At 35.6% G+C, this 19,661-nt stretch overlaps 1 protein-coding gene across 2 annotated transcripts in view; it reads right to left on the bottom strand.

Annotated features, from left to right (window-relative positions):
* NCAM2 (neural cell adhesion molecule 2) overlaps positions 1-19,661 on the bottom strand; it is a 522,399-nt gene that overhangs the window by 66,402 nt on the left and 436,336 nt on the right. For both annotated transcript variants that reach the window (XM_081573615.1, XM_081573614.1), the window contains exon 12: positions 16,732-16,905. In XM_081573615.1, coding sequence (XP_081429741.1) covers positions 16,732-16,905 — 174 coding nt within the window. The remainder of the gene's footprint in view (positions 1-16,731; positions 16,906-19,661) is intronic.

Here is a 19,661-nt window from a genome sequence, read left to right as displayed (position 1 = left end):
TCAGGGCTTGAACCTGCATCTCCTGTGTCTCCTGCATTGCAGGTGGATTCTTTATTGCTATGCCACTTGGGAAACCTCAAAGTCAAATGATCAATTCATAATAGAAAATATAATCAATCATAAAAGATTAAATCATAAGTAATCAGGCACATATCTGTAAGACTATTGATTAACATGAACAATGACTGAAGATGAGACAAACTGAATAAAATTCCAATATAATTTATTAACTTGTTTCTGATAATTACATTATAATGTATATTCACTAGATGACATTTTTCATTTTATATTGAATGAATATACTTAAAGAATTTGATACTTCCTTGTGCTCCCTTCTTTTCTCCAATAATATCATCTATACCATTTAAACGTTAATGGCAAAAATATGGTTCAGATATCAACCAGATAGATATTTCAAAATCATTCAAAAGAATACATTTTCCATAATGAAATTCCCATTTTTGTTTCTCATTTTCTCTACTGGGTAAGAAAACTGTACTTGCTTTAGAGAGCACATAGCCTTGTGAAAACCTTGGATGAAAACACATGGTGTCAAAGTTAAAGGAGGCCAACTGAGAAAAAACTGATTAGCAGGGAAATCCAACTGATTAGAAGCTGCAAGGATAAATCGGAAATTCAGACTTGAATTCAGTTATTTCTGACAGGTTTTTTAGGAAACCCAAACACAGTTGGCTGGTGAGCTGGTTTCAGAGAAATATCAGCCCAAGAAAAATAATTCATTTGCAATAGAGAAATAGTTAGTGGGAGATGAAACTGGTCATGGAGATAATGGAAAAGGAGAAGGACTCAAGCTAAGAGTTAGGCAGCTGAAATGCTAAGAACTTGGAATCCCACTGAGTTTAAGAGAGAAAGCTTCTGCTCAACATCTGCATAAGAAGGAATTTAAAAGTTAAAAATTTATCATTTAATAAACTGAAAATATAGCAAATTTAAAATCACAGTGGGACTTCCCTAGTGGCTCAGTTGAAAAAGAATCTGCCTGCAATACAGGATACCCGGGTTCGATCCCTGGGTAAGGAAGATACCCTGGAGAAGGGAATGGTGGCCCACTCCAGTATTCTGCCTAGAGAATTCCATGACAGAGTCTACAGTCCATGAGATTTGCAAAGAGTCGGACATGACTGAGCAACTAACACGTTCAAAATCAAAGTAAGCCAGATCTGCAGAGATTAACGCTTTATAAAAGTGAGTTTAGTTTTCAGGGGTTGTAGCAAAAATGCATGGGCCCTTGGACAATCAGTACTGTCACAGAGTAGTTTGTGTTTGTAACATGGAGACTTAAGAGAGACTAGTGTAGGAACTAGCCAGGTTGTAATAACATTTGTATTAAGACACTTAGTGATGCAGGCTTTAGATGTGTGAAGGACGTCCCATGGCTCTGGATCTGATTCCACCACTGACTGAGGTTCAACCAAGTCTTAGGGCTGAGTTTGTTTGTTTTTTTTTTCTCAACTTCTAAATCAAAACACTTTTATTAAGTTTTACAGAAACAAAAGTATAAAAAATTAGTTGGAAGTAGGTGTAGATTGGGCTTCCCAGGTGGCTCAGATGGTAAAGAATCTGCCTGCAATGCAGGAGACCCAGATTTAATCCCTGGTGGGGAAGACCCCTGGCTAAGGGGATACTACCCACTCTAGTATTCTTGCCTGGAGAACACCATGGACAGAGGAGCCTGGTGGGCTACAGTCATGGTGATACTTATAAACATTTACACATATAATCTATATACAGAGTATACTACACAAGAATATAGGAGAGTCTGCCATAGATGCTTTTACTGCTACAGACAACTTTGGTATGTGATATGCTCTCCATATTCTATGATGTAAAGATGCAGCTGCTTACCATTGTTTTATTATTTATTTATTTATTTTTGGTTCCCTGGCCAGCAATCCATACCCCCTGCAGGGGAAGCATGGAGTCTTAACCACTGGACCACCAGGGTAATCCTTTACCATGGTTTTAAAATTACAAGATTGACTAACTCAGCTGTGAGGAGCTGGTAATGCTTATATTCAGTTGTTTGTCTTTACACAAACAATAAAAGCAACAGAATTTAAATCACACAATTTTAATTCCAAATAAAATTCTTCATTTATTCAGAAGCCTGGAGGTCAGACTATTCATCTTTTTAGATTAAAAATGAATAACAATAGTGCTATCAAAGAATCAGAGCATATCAAATTAAGGAAAAAGTTGATATTACTTGGATTAAATACTTGAAGTGCATCTCCCACTACCCACCCCATAACTACACACATAAAAAAAGGTAGCTCCGATTCTACTTGAATGATTTGGATAATTCTAGTAAAAGCTCTTTCTGGCTTGGGCTGTCAGCATTCCTCTTCCTCTCATATTTCATAGAGATTGTGAGGCACTTTGAGTGCCTCTCTACTTCTGCCAGAGGAAGACTCACTTCTTGAATCACAGGATGATCAATTCATAATTGATTTTATCTATGTTTCTCTTATTAATATTTTTGTTTTCTGTGCTAAGACTCTTTTCTAATAATTGAATTTCACAGCAGAGCAATTTGTGGAGGAGAGAAGCAACAAGGGTACAATGATGGTGAGCAGTTATTACAACACTGGGCTAAAGGTAATGCGGAGGGGGAGGCCTTTTATAGAGGACTTTCCAAATTATAGGGGAGCGACATGGAAGTAAATCTATCAAAGCCAGTTTTACAAAGTTTATATACAAGAAGTCAGTCTGTTTTTGAGTTCTGACTCTAAAGATTTTGGTACAAATAACCCTTATTATGAGGCTTATTAACATTGTGTGAACATAAAGATTACTGTGTGAAATTGAAAGAACTCCATAAGTTGGGTCTCATTTAAAGAGAGGGAAAGGTAAAGATTCAGGGAAGGCAAAGCCTGCGTCTATAATTTGACTTGCCTTTCTTAAATGAGAGGATATATATGTTCAATTGTCCATAATTTACTGACGTATTACCAAACATGGGGTTTCTGAATATACAAGGTAGGGCTTGAAAGCAAACCACCACTTGAAATACAAAGACTGTGTACTCTATAATAGAGCCCCTCAAATTACAAAGTTAGTTAATAAAAGACTTTCTTTCCCCAAATGTGCCCATACAATAGAATAACAGAACCACAAACTAAGGTGTGGGATGGGTTCTTTCTCTATAATTTATTGAAAATTCAAACTCAAAAATTAGGTGAAAGTAGGTCTAGATTACAAACCACTAAAAGTTCTCTAAGGAAATGGCAAACATTTAAGTCTTTCATAGTTATATTCATGCTGATTTAGAAACCATAATGAAATTCTTCTGAAAATTATAAACAACCATGAATTCTCCTTTGACATGGCAACAAGGGCAAGTTCTATAAAAATGCTGGTTTCTCTCACTAATGTAATGTTTCTGATTGATTTAAATATAACTGTGTTTTATAAACGGCCATTAAAGAGTACAGTAAATACATGCAATAAAGTGTTGAGATACATTAAAAAAAAACAGTGACATTTTAACTGACAAATGAAAGGAAAATAGGAACTTTTTAAACATTATTTTTACAAGTATGGAAATGATATTACTAGAGAGAAAAATGTGATTCGTATTCTCTCTTTAAGAAAGCAATCGAGTTTTATTAAAAGAAGTTGAACAAAATATATTTTTTTTTGTTCAGAAAACAGATTGTCACTTCCTACCTTTGTCTGTCAAGAGAAGCAGAGGCTGCAGAATATTTAGAACTCTTGGAGCAAGATAAATTACATATTAATATTTACAAACTAATTAGGTTTAGCAAAGGTCTAAAGTGAGATGAAATTTTAGCCATACTCTCTTCACTCTCTTAAACTCCAGATCTCTCCATGGGTTTTTTCTCCATGGATCATTCAGTGTAAAGAGACAAGTACTCCCTTGGTGTAGAACTGCTGTATCATCCATCTAACATGAAACTGTTCAGGTTATCACAAACTCGGAAAACATCAGATAGCCATGAGCAATCACAAAGCTTGTCTAGGATAGAACCGATCATTCCAAATTTCACCTGCTCTTAATCTCCTCAGATAAATCTGTAAATGTAAGGAAATTCCCAAAGTTTCCCACTTGATATTCAACTTTTATTGTCTAAACAGTTAAAACCAGAAACAAGACAAGATAGCTTTTTTTGGAAGAGAGAAAATTCTCTTACTCCTTTCTGCAGAAGTTTACAACAGGTTTGAAAAAAAATAAACATAATTTTTTAACTTTTATTACCATAATGGAGAATTTTTGCCTCAGTTATTCTTTCAGTTCAGTTCAGTCACTCAGTCATGTCCGACTCTTTGCGATCCCATGAATCACAGCCCGCCAGGCCTCCCAGTTCATCACAAACTCCCGGGGTTTACCCAAACCCATGTCCACTGAGTCGGTGATGCCATCCAACCATCTCATCCTCTGTTGTCCCCTTCTCCTCCTGCCCCCAATCCTTCCCAACATCAGGGTCTTTTCCAATGTGTCAACTCTTCGCATGAGGTGGCCAAAGTATTGGAGTTTCAGCTTCAACATCAGTCCTTCCAATGAACACCCAGGACTGATCGCCTTTAGGATGGACTAGTTGGATCTCCTTGCAGTCCAAGGGACTCTCAAGAGTCTTCTCCAACACCACAGTTCAAAGGCATCAATTCTTCAGTGCTCAGCTTTCTTCACAGACCAACTCTCACATCCATACATGACCACTGGAAAAACCATAGCCTTGACTAGATGGACTTTTGTTGGCAAAGTAACATCTCTGCTTTTAAATATGCTATCTAGGTTGGTCATAACCTTCCGTCCAAGGAGTAAGCGTCTTTTAATTTCATGGCCGCAATCACCATCAGCAGTGATTTTGGAGCCCAAAATAATAAAGTCTGTCATTATTTCCACTGTTTCCCCATCTATTTCCCATGAAGTGATGGGACCAGATGCCATGATCTTAGTTTTCTGAACGTTGAGCTTTAAGCCAACTTTTTTCACTCTGCTCTTTCACTTTCATCAAGAGGCTCTTTAGTTCTTCTTCACTTTCTGCCATAAGGGTGGTGTCATCTGCATATCTGAGGTTATTGATATTTCCCCTGGCAATCTTGATTCCAGCTTGTGTTTCTTCCAGCCCAGCGTTTCTCATGATGTACTCTGCATATAAGTCAAATAAGCAGGGTGGCAATATACAGCCTTGACGTACTCCTTTTCCTATTTGGAACCAGTCTGTTGTTCCACGTCCAGTTCGAACTGTTGCTTCCTGACCTGCATACAGGTTTCTCAAGAGACAGGTCAGACGGTCTGATATTCCCATCTCATTCAGAATTTGCCATAGTTTATTGTGATCCACACAGTCAAAGGCTTTGGCGTAGTCAATAAAGCAGAAACAGATGTTTTTCTGGAACTCTCTTGCTTTTTCGATGATCCATTGGATGTTGGTGATTTGATCTCTGGTTCCTCTGCCTTTTCTAAAACCAGCTTGAACATCTGGAAGTTCATAGTACATGTATTGCTGAAGCCTGGCTTGTAGAATTTTGAGCATTACTTTACTTGCGTGTAAGATGAGTGCAATTGTGCAGTAGTTTGAGCATTCTTTGGCATTGCCTTTCTTTGGGATTGGGATGAAAACTGACCTTTTCCAGTCCTGTGGCCACTGCTGAGTTTTCCAGATTTGCTGGCATATTGAGTGCAGCACTTTCACAGGATCATCTTTCAGGATTTGAAATAGCTCCACTGGAATTCCATCACCTCCACTAGCTTTGTTCGTAGTGATGCTTTCTAAGGCCCACTTGACCTCACATTCCAGGATGTCTGGCTCTAGGTGAGTGATCACACCATCGTGATTATCTGGGTTGTGAAGATCTTTTTTGTACAGTTCTCCTGTGTATTCTTGCCAACTCTTCTTAATATCTTCTGCTTCTAGTAGGTCCATATCATTTCTGTCCTTTATCAAGCCCATCTTTGCATTGACCTAGAGGAGCTAGCCTGCGCTCAAGGCTGGGGGCAGCAGCTGAGAGCAGCTATCCCGTACCCGAGGCCGGTTAGGCTGAGAGGAGTTACCCCAGGTCCAAGGAGCAGCAGCTGCGTGGGCACAGAAGGGCCGAGAGGAGTTACTGCACATTCAAGGTCAGGAGGGGCTGTTGTGAGTAGATACCCCTTGTCCAAGGTAAGGAGCAGCGGCTGCACTTTGCTGGAGCAGCCGTGAAGAGATACCCCACATCCAAGGTAAGAGAAACCCAAGTAAGACGGTAGGTGTTGCAAGAGGGCATCAGAGGGAAGACACACTGAAACTATATTCACAGAAAACTAGTCAATCTGATCACACAGACGACAGCCTTGTCACCTCAATGAAAGTAAGCCATGCCATGTGGGGCCACCCCAGACGGATGGGTCACGGTGGAGAGGTCTGACAGAATGTGGTCCACTGGAAAGGGCATGGCAAACCACTTCAGTATTCTTGCCTTGAGAATCCCATGAACAGTATGAAAAGGCAAAAAGATAGGACACTGAATGATGAACTCCCCAGGTCAGTAGGTGCCCAATATGCTACTGGAGATCAGTGGAGAAATAACTCCAGAAAGAAAGAATGATGGGATGGAGCCAAAGCAAAAACAATATCCAGCTGTGGATGTGATTGGTGATAGAAGCAAAGTCCGATGTTGTAAAGAGCAATAGTGCATGGGAACTTGGAATGTTAGATCTATGAATCAAGGCAAATTGGAAGTGGTCAAACAGGAGATGGCAAGAGTGAACGTCGACATTCTAGGAATCAGCGAACTAAGATGGACTAGAATGGGTGAATTTAACTCCGATTACCATTATACCTACTACTGTGGGTAGGAATCCCTTAGAAGAAATGGAGTAGCCATCATGGTCAACAGAAGAGTCCGAAAGGCAGTACTTGGTTGCAATCTCAAAAATGATAGAATGATCTCTGTTGTTTCGAAGACAAACCATTCAATATCATGGTAATCCAAGTCTATGACCTGACTAGTAATGCTGAAGAAGCTGAACTTGAACTGTTCTATGAAGACCTACAAGACCTTTTAGAACTAACACCCTAAAAAGATGTCCTTTTCATTATAGGGGACTGGAATGAAAATGTAGGAAGTCAGGAAACACCTGGTGTAACAGGCAAATTTGGCCTTGGAGTACAGAATGAAGCAGGACAAAGGCTAATAGAGTTTTGCCAAGAGAACACACTGGTCATAGCAAACACCCTCTTCCAACAACACAAGAGAAGACTCTACACATGGACATCACCATATGGTCAACACCAAAATCAGACTGATTATATTCTTTGCAGCCAAAGTTGGAGAAGCTCTATACAGTCAGCAAAAACAAGACCGGGAGCAGACTGTGGCTCAGATCATGAACACCTTATTGCCAAATTCAGACTTAAATTGAAGAAAGTAGGGAAAACCACTAGACCATTCAGGTATGACCTAAATCAAATCCCTTATGATTATATAGTGGAAGTGACAAATAGATTTAAGGGACTAGATCTGATAGACAGAGTGCCTGATGAACTATGGACAGAGGTTTGTGACATTGTACAGGAGACAGGGATCAAGACCATCCCCGTGGTAAAGAAACGCAAAAAAAGCAAAATGGTTGTTTGAAGAGGCCTTACAAATAGCTAGGAAAAGAAGAGAAGCAAAAAGCAAAGGAGAAAAGGAAAGATATTCCCATCTGAATGTAGAGTTCCAAAGAACAGCAAGCAGAGATAAGAAAGCCTTCCTCAGTGATCAATGTAAAGAAATAGAGGAAGACACAGAATGGGAAAGACAGCACTTATAGTGGAATACAAAAATTACAATATACTTGTGAATACAATAAAAGAGGCACAGACCCACAGATATAAAGAACAACTAGTGGTTATCAGTGGGGAGAAGGAAGGGGGAGGAACAGTAAAATGATAGGTGTTTAAGAAGTATAAAATATTTTGTATAAAAAGTACATTACACAATACAGGGAATATAGCTAATATTTAATAACATTTATTAATGTGTTATAACCTTTAAATATCATGAATCACTATATTGTATACCTATAAAATATAATGTTGCACATAAATTATATTTCAATTTTAAAAAAGTTCACGTGTTCCTATGTCACAACAGGGATCAGTTGTGGAAATCAAGATCTTTGGCAAAACATTCCAAATGGAAGCAGCTTTGTGGAATACATTCATTTTTCTGCCATGTGAAAAATATACTGTCCATTAACATGGGAAAATCACCAATTTATGCACAGGCATGATCTATCACTAAGGAGATTTCCTTCCTTCTCTAATGATAAGTGAGCCAGTAGCAGCAATACATGTCAATCAGTGGTTTAATGATGCCTTTTGGTATGAAGAGGCATCTTCATATATGATATGAAGGCATCTTCGTATATGGGAGGAAAATTAGGAATAATTAAGACCACTTTTTAAGGCTTCCCTGATAGCTCAGTTGGTAAAAAATCCACCTGCAATGCAGGAGACGGGTTTGATCTCTGGTTTGGGCAGATTCCCTGGCGAAGGGAAAGGCTACCCACTGCAGTATTCTGGCCTGGAGAATTCCATGGATTATATAGTCCATGGGGTCACAAAGAGTTGGACACGACCAAGCGACTGTCACTTGACTTCACTTCTAGACCACTTTTTAGAGGAAGGTAAACAACTACCTCCATTTTCTCAATAGTTTACTATGTCTATACTTTAAATATGTCTAATATTTAAAACTCCTATAATATGTATTTTAAAAATCTTAGTAGGTGAGATGAAAGTTTATTAATATAAATAGAATCAGGTTTTATAGGATGGATAAGTACATAGCATTAGTTGCCAGAAGAGCCTGGGCAGTCATTAGAAACTGCAAAGCAAGATGAAACAACCAATTTGCTTAAGTGGTTTTATTTATTATAATTCATCTTCATGAAAAGTGAAAGCATTAGTCACCCAGTCATGTCCAACTTTTTGTGACCCCATGGGCAATAGCCCACCAAGCCCCTTCGTCCATGGAATTCTCCAGACAAGAATACTGGAGTGGGCTGCCATTTCCTTCTCCAGGGAATCTTCCCAACCCAGGGATCGAACCCGGGCCTTCCCCATTGCAGGCAGGCTCTTTACCATCTGAGCCACATTGGCAGATGTTTGGAAATAGTTAATAACATAATTTTATTTTAGTATAAGCAAACTTAGTAACTACATGATGCATTAATTCATCTCAGATGATATGGAATATTGATAGGTTCACACAATATGGTATTCAAGTTCTTGAATGTGTGGTCAAGATGGAAAGATGACTCATGTCTTAATATTTATATTATGAGGTGATTAGCTGGCAGGCAGGGACTGGTATAAGCTGTACTTACTAAAGATATGCAAAAGAATATAAAATATTTCTACTAGAAAGTGAAGTCGCTCAGTCATGTCCGACTCTTTGTGACCCCATGGACTGTAGCCTTCGACACTCCAGTCCATGGGATTTTCCAGGTAAGAGTACTGGAGTGGGTTGCCATTTCCTTCTCCAGAGGATCTTCCCGACCCAGGGATCGAACCCAGGTCTCCCACATTGTAGGCAGACGCTTTACCATTTGAATAAAAGATAAATAAATTTTTACAAAGAAGTTCAAGTTTATATTGGGATGTGAAGGATGGACAAAAAAGAGTGAAATTCAAGCATGACCAAAGAAAGTAGAATGTGTGTTTGGCATATCAAGTGGACTAGTTTTGATGTGCCAAGTGTTTGTTTGAGGGAATGTTATGAGATTAAGAAGACACAAGAAGCACACACAAACACTTAATACATATTTGCATATACATATATGTATACATGGAGAAGGAAATGGCAACCCACTCCAGTATTCTTGCCTGGAGAATCCTAGGGACGGCGGAGCCTGGTGAGCTGCCGTCCATGGGGTCGCACAGAGTCGGACACGACTGAAGCGACTTAGCAGCAGTAGCAGCATATGTATACATAGTATTATCGATCATTTACTAAATATGATTATTTGAATTATGTTTTATATCATTTGATTGGAAAAATGGAATTATTTTTCAGATTACCTTTATGCACCCTAATGACTGATCTTTTACATATCTTGGAATGTGAGCATCCTATTTTAATGTCACTGATATATGCAATTGTGATTTTTAAAAATGACATTGACAAAAATCAAAGCAGAACACTATTAGTTCAAAATGTTAATCAGACTTTAATATGAAGAAAACTGGAGAACATGAGATAGCATCAGTAAGACAAAAGAAGAACATTATCTCCATGGTCCACAGATGATATTAAATCGCTGAGAAGCAGAGTACTGCCAAGCACTTCTAATGATAGCCCATGGTGTCCATCCTCCCTAGGAGGACGGTACTATCGAAGAAGGCATTAGAACCTTTCCAACAAAAGAATCTTGAGCCATTTAGTTTATAAAAGTAAAGGTCTATACTCTCTTTAAACTATCAGTATATTTATAAACAATAATAGAAAAATACTGTTCATTATAATATATTTTAATAATAAAAATCAAATAATTTTAACAGAGTGAAATATTTTGGGGCATGATTTCAAAAAGTTTAGGGGAACAAAGTTTAGATGCATTCTGAAGGCCCTAATTGTTTAAGTTCACTGTCAAAATAATCGTGATGCTTAGGCCACAGGGATTGCTCATTGAATTAATAGGAATTTGTAAGCCATATTCCAGTGAAGACTTTATTTACACTGCATACTTACATATCCAGAAGACTGTATGTTTTAGCAGTGAAATGGGTTCTATTTTTTTTAAGTTTCTAGGATCTATGAATACTTTCATCCGCCTGTGGATTAAATTCCTGTAAAATATTCATGAAATATTCATGTTTCTTTTCTCACTCGCCACAAACATCTTTCCTATATAAATTAATTCCATTTCTTCATAATCTTTATTTCTGTGATTCATAAAATTATAACCACACAGAAAAGCTCATTAATTTTACAGAAAAAATAAAAAAAAATTATTTGTATTAAAACTCTCTCATTACAGCAGAGAAAAGGCTGAGTATGGAATTTTGTATGAATTTGTCTCTTCATCCTGACATATGTGAGGAAGTTTCCAGCAGACAAGGAATTTTACTTAACACTGCTATTTCATGCAATTTTCCTCTTAGCTTAGTTCCCTCTAAACTTTGTTCTACAGAGTTTAAATTCATTAAGATTGCAATTATATATAAATTTGTAATGTAGTTTGAGTTCTTTTTATGGGCACAATGGAACCATCCAAAATATTCTTGTTTTGAATTTTAACATACAGAAGTATTTCCACTACATGCAAATTAGAACAGATTTCCTTTCACTTAAAATATGAAATTACTGTGAATTACTTTTTTCTTTCTTTCTTTGCAATTCATAAGAATTTACTGCAGTTGCATTTAACATATACAGATGGTTTTTTCAGTCAGTTTCTCTTTTGCCTTTCACCACTGAAATATAGCCATTTAGAAATGATAGCCACTTTTCTTTAGGCATATTTATGTTGGAAACAGTAGAATCATAAAAAGTATTTCTTGAAGAGAATCTTAAAAATGTACCGGAGCTTATTAAGTTTTAAAAATCTGCAACAGTTTAGAGCTAACACTAAATAACGATCGTTTTAAATAATTTCCAAAATTGCAAAATTGAATAGTATATGTGGAAGGAAATCCAGTTTCGCTCAGGCAATTGCCAGTAATATAGATTCAAAGAAGCATTGGAATAAAAACTGTAAAGTATAATGTGGAATGATGTCAAAATATATTTTAGCTATTAAGAAACTAGAAGATTATTTAAGAAAAAACAAGCAAACAAACCAAAGAACCCCTTTAGATCTATTTCATCACAAATGGTAGGCAAAGAAGTTTGTTGAGAAATGGTATATTACAGCATTTCAAACATGAACTAGCTATCATATATTCATGTCACTGGATCACATGCATCCTTTACTCAATGATTACGAAAGATATCTGCTAATATATCATAAAACAAAAGACAATATATAGCAACATGCATTTCAAGAACATACACGCAAAAGAAAAAGCACAAAGAGGGGAAAAAAAGGAAATTCATTTTTAAAGTTAAAATAAACCACTGTGTATATGGTTTGAAAGAAGCAGAGACAGAAAAGACCTAAAAGTATGCTCACATTATCTTCAGGGATATGTTCTGAGGTGTGTTTCAAAAAAAAAAATGTAAAAGGAAGTTTTTAAGTAGCAAAAACATATTAATGATCTCTTTATTTTTAATGGTACCACAGCATAACATAGAAAATTCCTCATAAATTTAGGAATTTGACAACTTAGATAACATCATAATATGGAAAAATGCATTTGTTTTGTTGAATTATGATGTTCATTATCATTATATTTATTCTATATTTTAAATAATCACTTGCATTCTTTTAAAATACTAACAAAAGCAGAAAGTTTTCATACTCAACAATGACCACGGAAGAAATTTTTATAGGTAATAACATTAATAAAATGTTTCCACTAATGATTATTCTTTTTGAGTTTTACATTCAGATTGAAAGAGGCCTAATCTGTACATTTTCATTAAAAATTAATTGACAATTTAATAGAATCATGGCCTCTTACATTATTATGTATGCTGCAGACATAACATTATACGTATACAATATGTTCCTCAATCACCAATGAAGAATCCAGGAGCTGTTGAACAAACTGATCACAAGGCTTGAGAAGCCCTGTCTGTGCAAATGACATCTAGTGTTTTTTTCTCTTACTTTTTAGTATACACATCTAGACAAGGATCACCAAATATTTGAGAAAAATTTCCAGTGTGAATGACAGAGAATAAAATAAATAAAAACAACAAAATAAGTCTAGGAAAAAATCAGGGAGCAGAAACAACTTTGACAGTAGACTATCATGAAGGATTTAGAAATTTTAAAAATGATAAACTAAAAAATATAAATGTTAAGGTGAAAAAAAATTTAGTAGGACAGTACTAATCTTCAGTCTACTTCAATTTAAGCTTCTATTCAAAACAATTTTCTGATCTATCAGACGTAGACTTATATGTTATAAATCCAAACTTATACTTCAAAACAGTTTTGGAAAATATGCATATTAAATGCTACTTTTCAAAGAAGAAAATGGCTTTTTGTGCCATATAAATTGATTTTTTTCTTTCAAATTTTAATTAAAATAGATCTTTCACAAACACTAAAACCTGCATAAAAAGCTTCGAATTATATGTAACATGAAGCATGCACATAATCTTAACTGTAATGTTTACAAACTAAATACTTTAATGTTAAAATTGCCACCAATAAATTAAAATATACACAATGAAATTGCATCCTGCAAAGCCACATTTAAAGTTCAATGGAACTATGCAATGAAAGGATTGAAAAATCCAATCAGGTATTTATTTCCAAATTATAGTCAATTATTATATCCCTTGATTAGTGAAAAAGGCAAGAACTTGGAAAAGTAAAAGTTTCAACGAATTTTTATTTAGAAAGTGCTCCTATGTAATAAAAATCATCTCCCTTATTTTCAGTAACAAAGGGAAATTCTACTATAAGCTTAGACCTAAATAAAACAAAGTGTATAATGATTTTGGTTTACGCTGGAAGGACTTCTGTGTGTGACTCTAGCTGTGATTTTATGTGTGGTTCTAAACATTTCACAAATCAACAGAAATAGATTATGCTATTTGAGAGAATTCTTTTCTTCTCTGTTAAAAAGAGCTTGATATTTCAAAATATTAGTTTTTCATTTTCAGTTTGAAGACTGAAAATTGAGTTGTTTGCAAGATTATTATTTTCTCTTCATTTGTGCCCAATGAGGTATATATAATACTTACAAAATGTTAAATGATATGGTAATGAATATGTCATGTAGCCCTCCCAGTCAAAAAGTCTTACTCCACCTGTAACACATGATTTTCACTCAAAATCAAATGTTAGGATGACTCACATTCCATATTTGAATAGTTCAGTTTTTGATATCTGACTTGCTCATAATTCTCTGTTTTGAAAATTAGTTTTGCGTCACACCAATGTTTGGGATGATCAGTAAGGGTTTAGTTAAGCCTTGGAGAAGAATATAATAATAGGTCCAGTCTTCAATTGCCCTCTAAGCCAGGTGTAGAGTGAGCAAGTGAAATTCACAGAAGATTAATTAATGAGTCATTTAGAATCACAATCCACTAACGGGAAATTTCCTACTGAATGACATTACAATCAAGCAAGAGCTGATATTTATGTATAGGTTATGATACTGGCAATTGGAATCAGATACATGAATAGTATATAATGAACTGTAGATACACAGAAAAGTAACTAAACAGACTCTAAACTAATGTAAATTAGAAGAATAAAACCACTTGGAGGGCAAAAAGATACAGTAGTTGAAATGTTCATGACCATATGCACCTACCTTTTCACAGATAAATCTAAATCAATCTTCTAAGAAATGTCTCAAAGGCAATGAGTACAATTATGTTCATAAGAATCTCAAACGTTAAGATGAATGATTAACACAAATTATAAACCAAATATACAATAGCATTTTTTCATTATTCAAAAATATGAGTCCCTTAAAACATTTTCAAAATAGATAAATACTTTGCAATGGAAAACAATTGAAAAAATAATGCTAAATAAAATCATAAATTCTGAGGTTTGTGTATACACATATTCATAACTATACATAGATACACACATTACAGATTTTATTATGTCTCACAATTCAAACTTCAACAAAATGTTGAGGTCTACGAAATGAAATCAGCCTTTTAAATTTTATTTTAGATAGATACATGATAAAGAGTATATTATAGTAAATATGGACATTTCAGCTAAGATGCCTGGGAGTAACTCAGACAGCAGATAGTTAGGGTTTGCCTCAGGTGCAGACACGACTGAGAGACTGTCATAGTGCCTATATTGAAATATAAATACAATATAATGTAAGAAATATGCAGTTCCTTTCTTGCCACTCATTCTGGGGAAGAGAGAATTTTGTTTGAAATCACGTCCAAAGCAGGTGTGATTGTGAGAGGATATTGTAGGTTGGCCAGGGTATAAGAATAATTCTAGGCATTGCTAAAAAGACCTAAACTTGTCTAGTGACAAAAATGTGAGCAAGATTGAAGTGTCCCTTTTAAAGGAAACTATAGCAACTCTGAAATATCTGTGCTTAAGGAAGAAAGTTTAAGTCTAAACTATCTCATATATTCTAAAAGTCAAATTATTGATGTAAATTTTACAGCAAACATAACCATCATTATGCATTCCACATTTCATATTTCTATTAGTATAAAGCATTTGCTATTCTGATCTTTACTCTATGCTATTTTATATATTTACCATATCTTTATGAAAATGGTACATCTCCTTGCTAAAGGAAGAACAAATGCCAGACACATGTATTTTAGATTGCTAGGGTTGGTCCCAGTGGGATTACCCAGCTTGTGGAGGGTCTGGCAGTGTAACTATTCTGCCATGTGCAATTTCTATAATGTCCAGACTTGACATTTCTCGTCTTCATATCTGTGCCAACACAGGTGAGTCTGGAATGAGTTTATCTGTTTTGTCTCCGTTGTCCACTAGGACACTTCGTCACAGGAAGGCTCATGCCTTTTATAGAAGCCTTACATCATACATGTTAGGGTCAAGGCAGAGCCAGCAGAGAGAAACTATGCAACAATACTTTCTTTACTATTTTTGGGGGGTCACGAGATGTTATTCTATGTCCCAATTGTGCATATGTGTATAAGTCGCTCTGTCGTGTCTGACTCTGCAACGCCATGGACTGTAGCCCGCCAGGCTCATCTGTCCATGGAATTCTCCAGGCAAGAAAACTGGAGTGGGTTGCCATTCCATTCTTCAGGACATCTTCCTCACTGAGGATTGGAACCTGGGTCTCCTGCATTCCAGGCAGATTCTTTATTCCCAGAGCCACCAGGGAAGCACTATATCCCAATTAACAGAGTCCAACTCTGTTAATTTACTATTGTTTCCTATTTAGTTTCTTCTCCTAATAATGGCAGAAATATCACACATGCACAGGATGAAATTCTACAGAAGTGGAAAGAAGTGTTGTAAACTGTTTTAACTTCTCAGATTTAGCTAATTTTATTAATCAAAATGTCATGACTCTCAGTAAAAATTTGAGTTTTTCAAACATAATTTTGAAGTAAATGTTAGCATGCGAGGTCAAGTTGTATAGGTAGCTTCATAAGTATATATGCAAGGCATCTATATTTTACAGTATGACTTTCATACCTACTTGTGAAAGAAGTATTTTACTAAATGAAATTTGATAACTGATAATATTCAGCTTTCAAGTGTAACATGTCACCAATTTATTTTCCAACACTCAAATTTTAAATACAAACTTTTTCCCCTTGGAATTAAACTTTGGTGATTTTGCTCAATTTTTATTTTGTAAGTCTTAGTTTTGGCCACACCACTTAGCTCATGGGATCTCAGTTCCCCAACCAGTGATTGAACTCCAGCCCATGGCAGTGAAAGTGCTGAGTCATAACCACTGGACCTCCAGAGAACTCCTAAAAATCTTTAAGCTTTACTAAAGATGCAAAATTTTCTACTCTTTATTAAAGAATTCGGAACAAGAACGGGACAGAGGAAATGTCTCCCCATCCTATCTCATTAAAATAAAAATAGGACATTGAAGGGAAAATAAAAAGCTAATCATACAGGTATATTGAAGATCAGCTTGGATTAACCAACACGCTTTGAAATCATTGACTCACTTTGAACTCCATGGGAGCGTACTATTTTCCAGGTTTCTGATGCCACTTCTTTGACATCCACTTGATAGTGATTAATAGGCACACCTCCATGGGAGTCCGGCTTGCTGAAAGAAACCTTGGCTGTGGTCTGTGACAGCTCTATAATCTTCACTCCGTAGGGACTTGATGGAACATCTACAAAGGAATAAAAACAAAGGAAATATAACCCAGGTAATGTGGATGGCCATTATTAAGACTTACAGTGCTCTGAGAACTAGGAATAAAGGAAAATCACTGCCTCTATCACTTAATATATTTGAATTACAAAGCTTTCACAAACCACTGAATGATCTCTTCAAATTACAGGAAAGTGTACACTAGTTCATGTTTATTATTGTAGAAAATAAAGAGTCAATTCAATATCAGATTTCATTTATTAAGGGAATAGTTTTACTTCTGTCTTTACTATCCAATATAAACATTTTATTTCCATTCAAGAAAAACAAGTTCATGAGTGTGTGTGGGGTGGGGGGAGAGAGAAAGAAGGCAGGTACAAGTAAAATATAAGAAAACTAGATTTTATTGAATTATTTACATAAATAATTATCATTAGTGAAAATGTGAGATACATTTTCTTTTGTTTATAAAAGTTATATTAATAATTGGGCAAATGTTTAGAGAAATTGTCATTATGAAATAAATAAAACTTTAAACTATCTTTTAAATTTTTCCTTATGAATCATTTAATTAAAATAAAGTTAGATATTTAAGTTTTAATATTTTAGTTGAGATATTTACATTTTAATCCCTGCAATTAAAGGAAACAGCTACAAAATCTTTTTTCTATGTGTTTTTGTAATAATCCTTTACTCATATTACTTCAAACTCAAGAAGATACCCTTGAGCGGATATCCTCGGGTGAAACTTCATTTTATTTTCTAGTACACAAAGCCTTGTAAAGAATTATCTGAAAGGCCAAACAGGCAAAAGGAGAGTGTAAGAGAGAAAAAAGTCTTGATTGAGGAAATCAATGAAACCTCTGCTCTGAAAACATGAGCAATTAGAGACATGTTAAACATTAAAGGAATTTCTCTCTGTCCCTTCTGTCTCTCAGTCTCAGTCTTTCTTCAACATCACATCTGAAAAAAATCATAAAGATTAGAAATATATACAATTTAGGTAAATTATATATAGATATTGTATAAATACATAAATTAAGTGTATAGTTCCATCTCGGGAATCAACTTTACAAAAAGAAAATCACTTGATTGAAAATAATGCAGTAAATGTAAATTTTTGTTTCAGTTTAATCAAATACTCATATAAAAATCTCTAATGGCTGTCAAGAGTGAAATGTGCCTTATTTGCTAGAGTTAAAAGAGAGCACTGTAGATCACATAAAAATATGTCTTACAAATGATACTGGGCAAGAGCCAAGAGGTCAGGTTTATGGCCTTTTCGATATTAATATTGTAAAGAAATGCAACAGTGTACATTTCAGCTCTAATTAGTGACTGCAAATTATTTGGCAGTTCTATGAAGTGCATTATACTAAAACTCTAAGGTTCAGAAATAAATGTGCAGAATATTGATGCATCCCAAAGTCATACAACTATGAAAATATTAACTGGAAAAAGACGTTTTAAATTATCTTAATAATTTATTTAAGCTGTCATATATACACATTATTATAATTTTACAGGACTTTCCTGGTGGCTTAGACGGTAAAGCAGTTTCTTTAATTGCTAGGTTATAACCAAAGGTTCTTTTCATCTGTAGGTTTGATCTAAAGTTTGCAGAAGAGGGAAAACACACACACATTGATCGTTCCACATAAGACTGACCCCATTTGAGTGACTCTGTAACATCAATTAGGACTAAGTTGGGCATCATAGCAATAACATTTAGTTTGAGGACACATTTCAAAAGAAAAGGTTTCAAGTATTAGTGGAGGCTGGAAGAGCTTCCCAGGTGGTTCAGAGGTATATTGGCAGAATCTGCCTGCCAATGCAGGAGACGTAGGTTTGATCCCTGGGTCAGGAAGATCCCCTGGATTAGGAAATGGTAATCTGTTCCAGTATTCTCACCTGGACAACCCCATGGACAGAGGAGCCTGGTGGGATACTGTCCAGGGGTCGCAAAGAGTTGGACATAACTGAGATACTGAGCATGCATGCAAAGAGAGAGAGAGAGAAGTGATTCTTCTGGGCTCCCCCCTTTGATCCTATGGTATGTACACAGTTTTGGGTTCTTACCCTAAGTACAGAAATATGCACCATTTTCTAAGCTGTACACTCTGACATGGTACACCAACTGAGCCTTTAATCCTAGCATAAACGTACCATGACAAAAGTATAGGTGAGTGGGTATTTTTTCTATCTATTCTCAGACCTCTTGACTCTTAGCTTGATTTTCATTTGTATTTATTTTTTGTTGGCCTCTTCTTTCTGTTACCTGACTAAAAAGAAAAGTGTGCTTGTAATTTGCAGCTCTAAAATCTTCCATTCTGATTTATATGTCCAATCACCCACTGACTACTACTTTATGAAATTCTTGAGGAAAGGGACAAAATATTTGATAAATATAATTTATACATGCAAGCATATATACATACATATATACATAGATGTACTGTTGAAAAAAGTCATGGGCTATACTCAGGCCTCAGGAAATATATGATAAATTACAATTTTCAGCAATTAAAAATATGATACAGAGGTACAGAGTTTGGCCAACTGAATAGTGTCTGACATCTAAACTAACATCTCTAATTCTCCTCTCCACTTTCTCAATTGTTTCATAATCACATTCATTCTTGATCCTACCTCTGATATACACATCAGCATTAGTCACAAAGTTATTTTTATTTTTCTTGCATTTTAATTCTGAAGATGAGAAAATTCTGGGAGATGGTGAAGGACAGGGAAGCCTGGCATGCTACAGTCCTTGGT

The sequence above is a fragment of the Giraffa tippelskirchi genome, chromosome 2 (genome assembly GCF_054371585.1).
Source record: "Giraffa tippelskirchi isolate mGirTip1 chromosome 2, T2T-mGirTip1v1.2.pri, whole genome shotgun sequence".
In the NCBI taxonomy this organism is placed as follows: domain Eukaryota; kingdom Metazoa; phylum Chordata; class Mammalia; order Artiodactyla; family Giraffidae; genus Giraffa; species Giraffa tippelskirchi.
The sequence above is the reverse complement of the archived record's forward strand: the minus strand, read 5'-3'. Positions and strand labels throughout refer to the sequence as shown.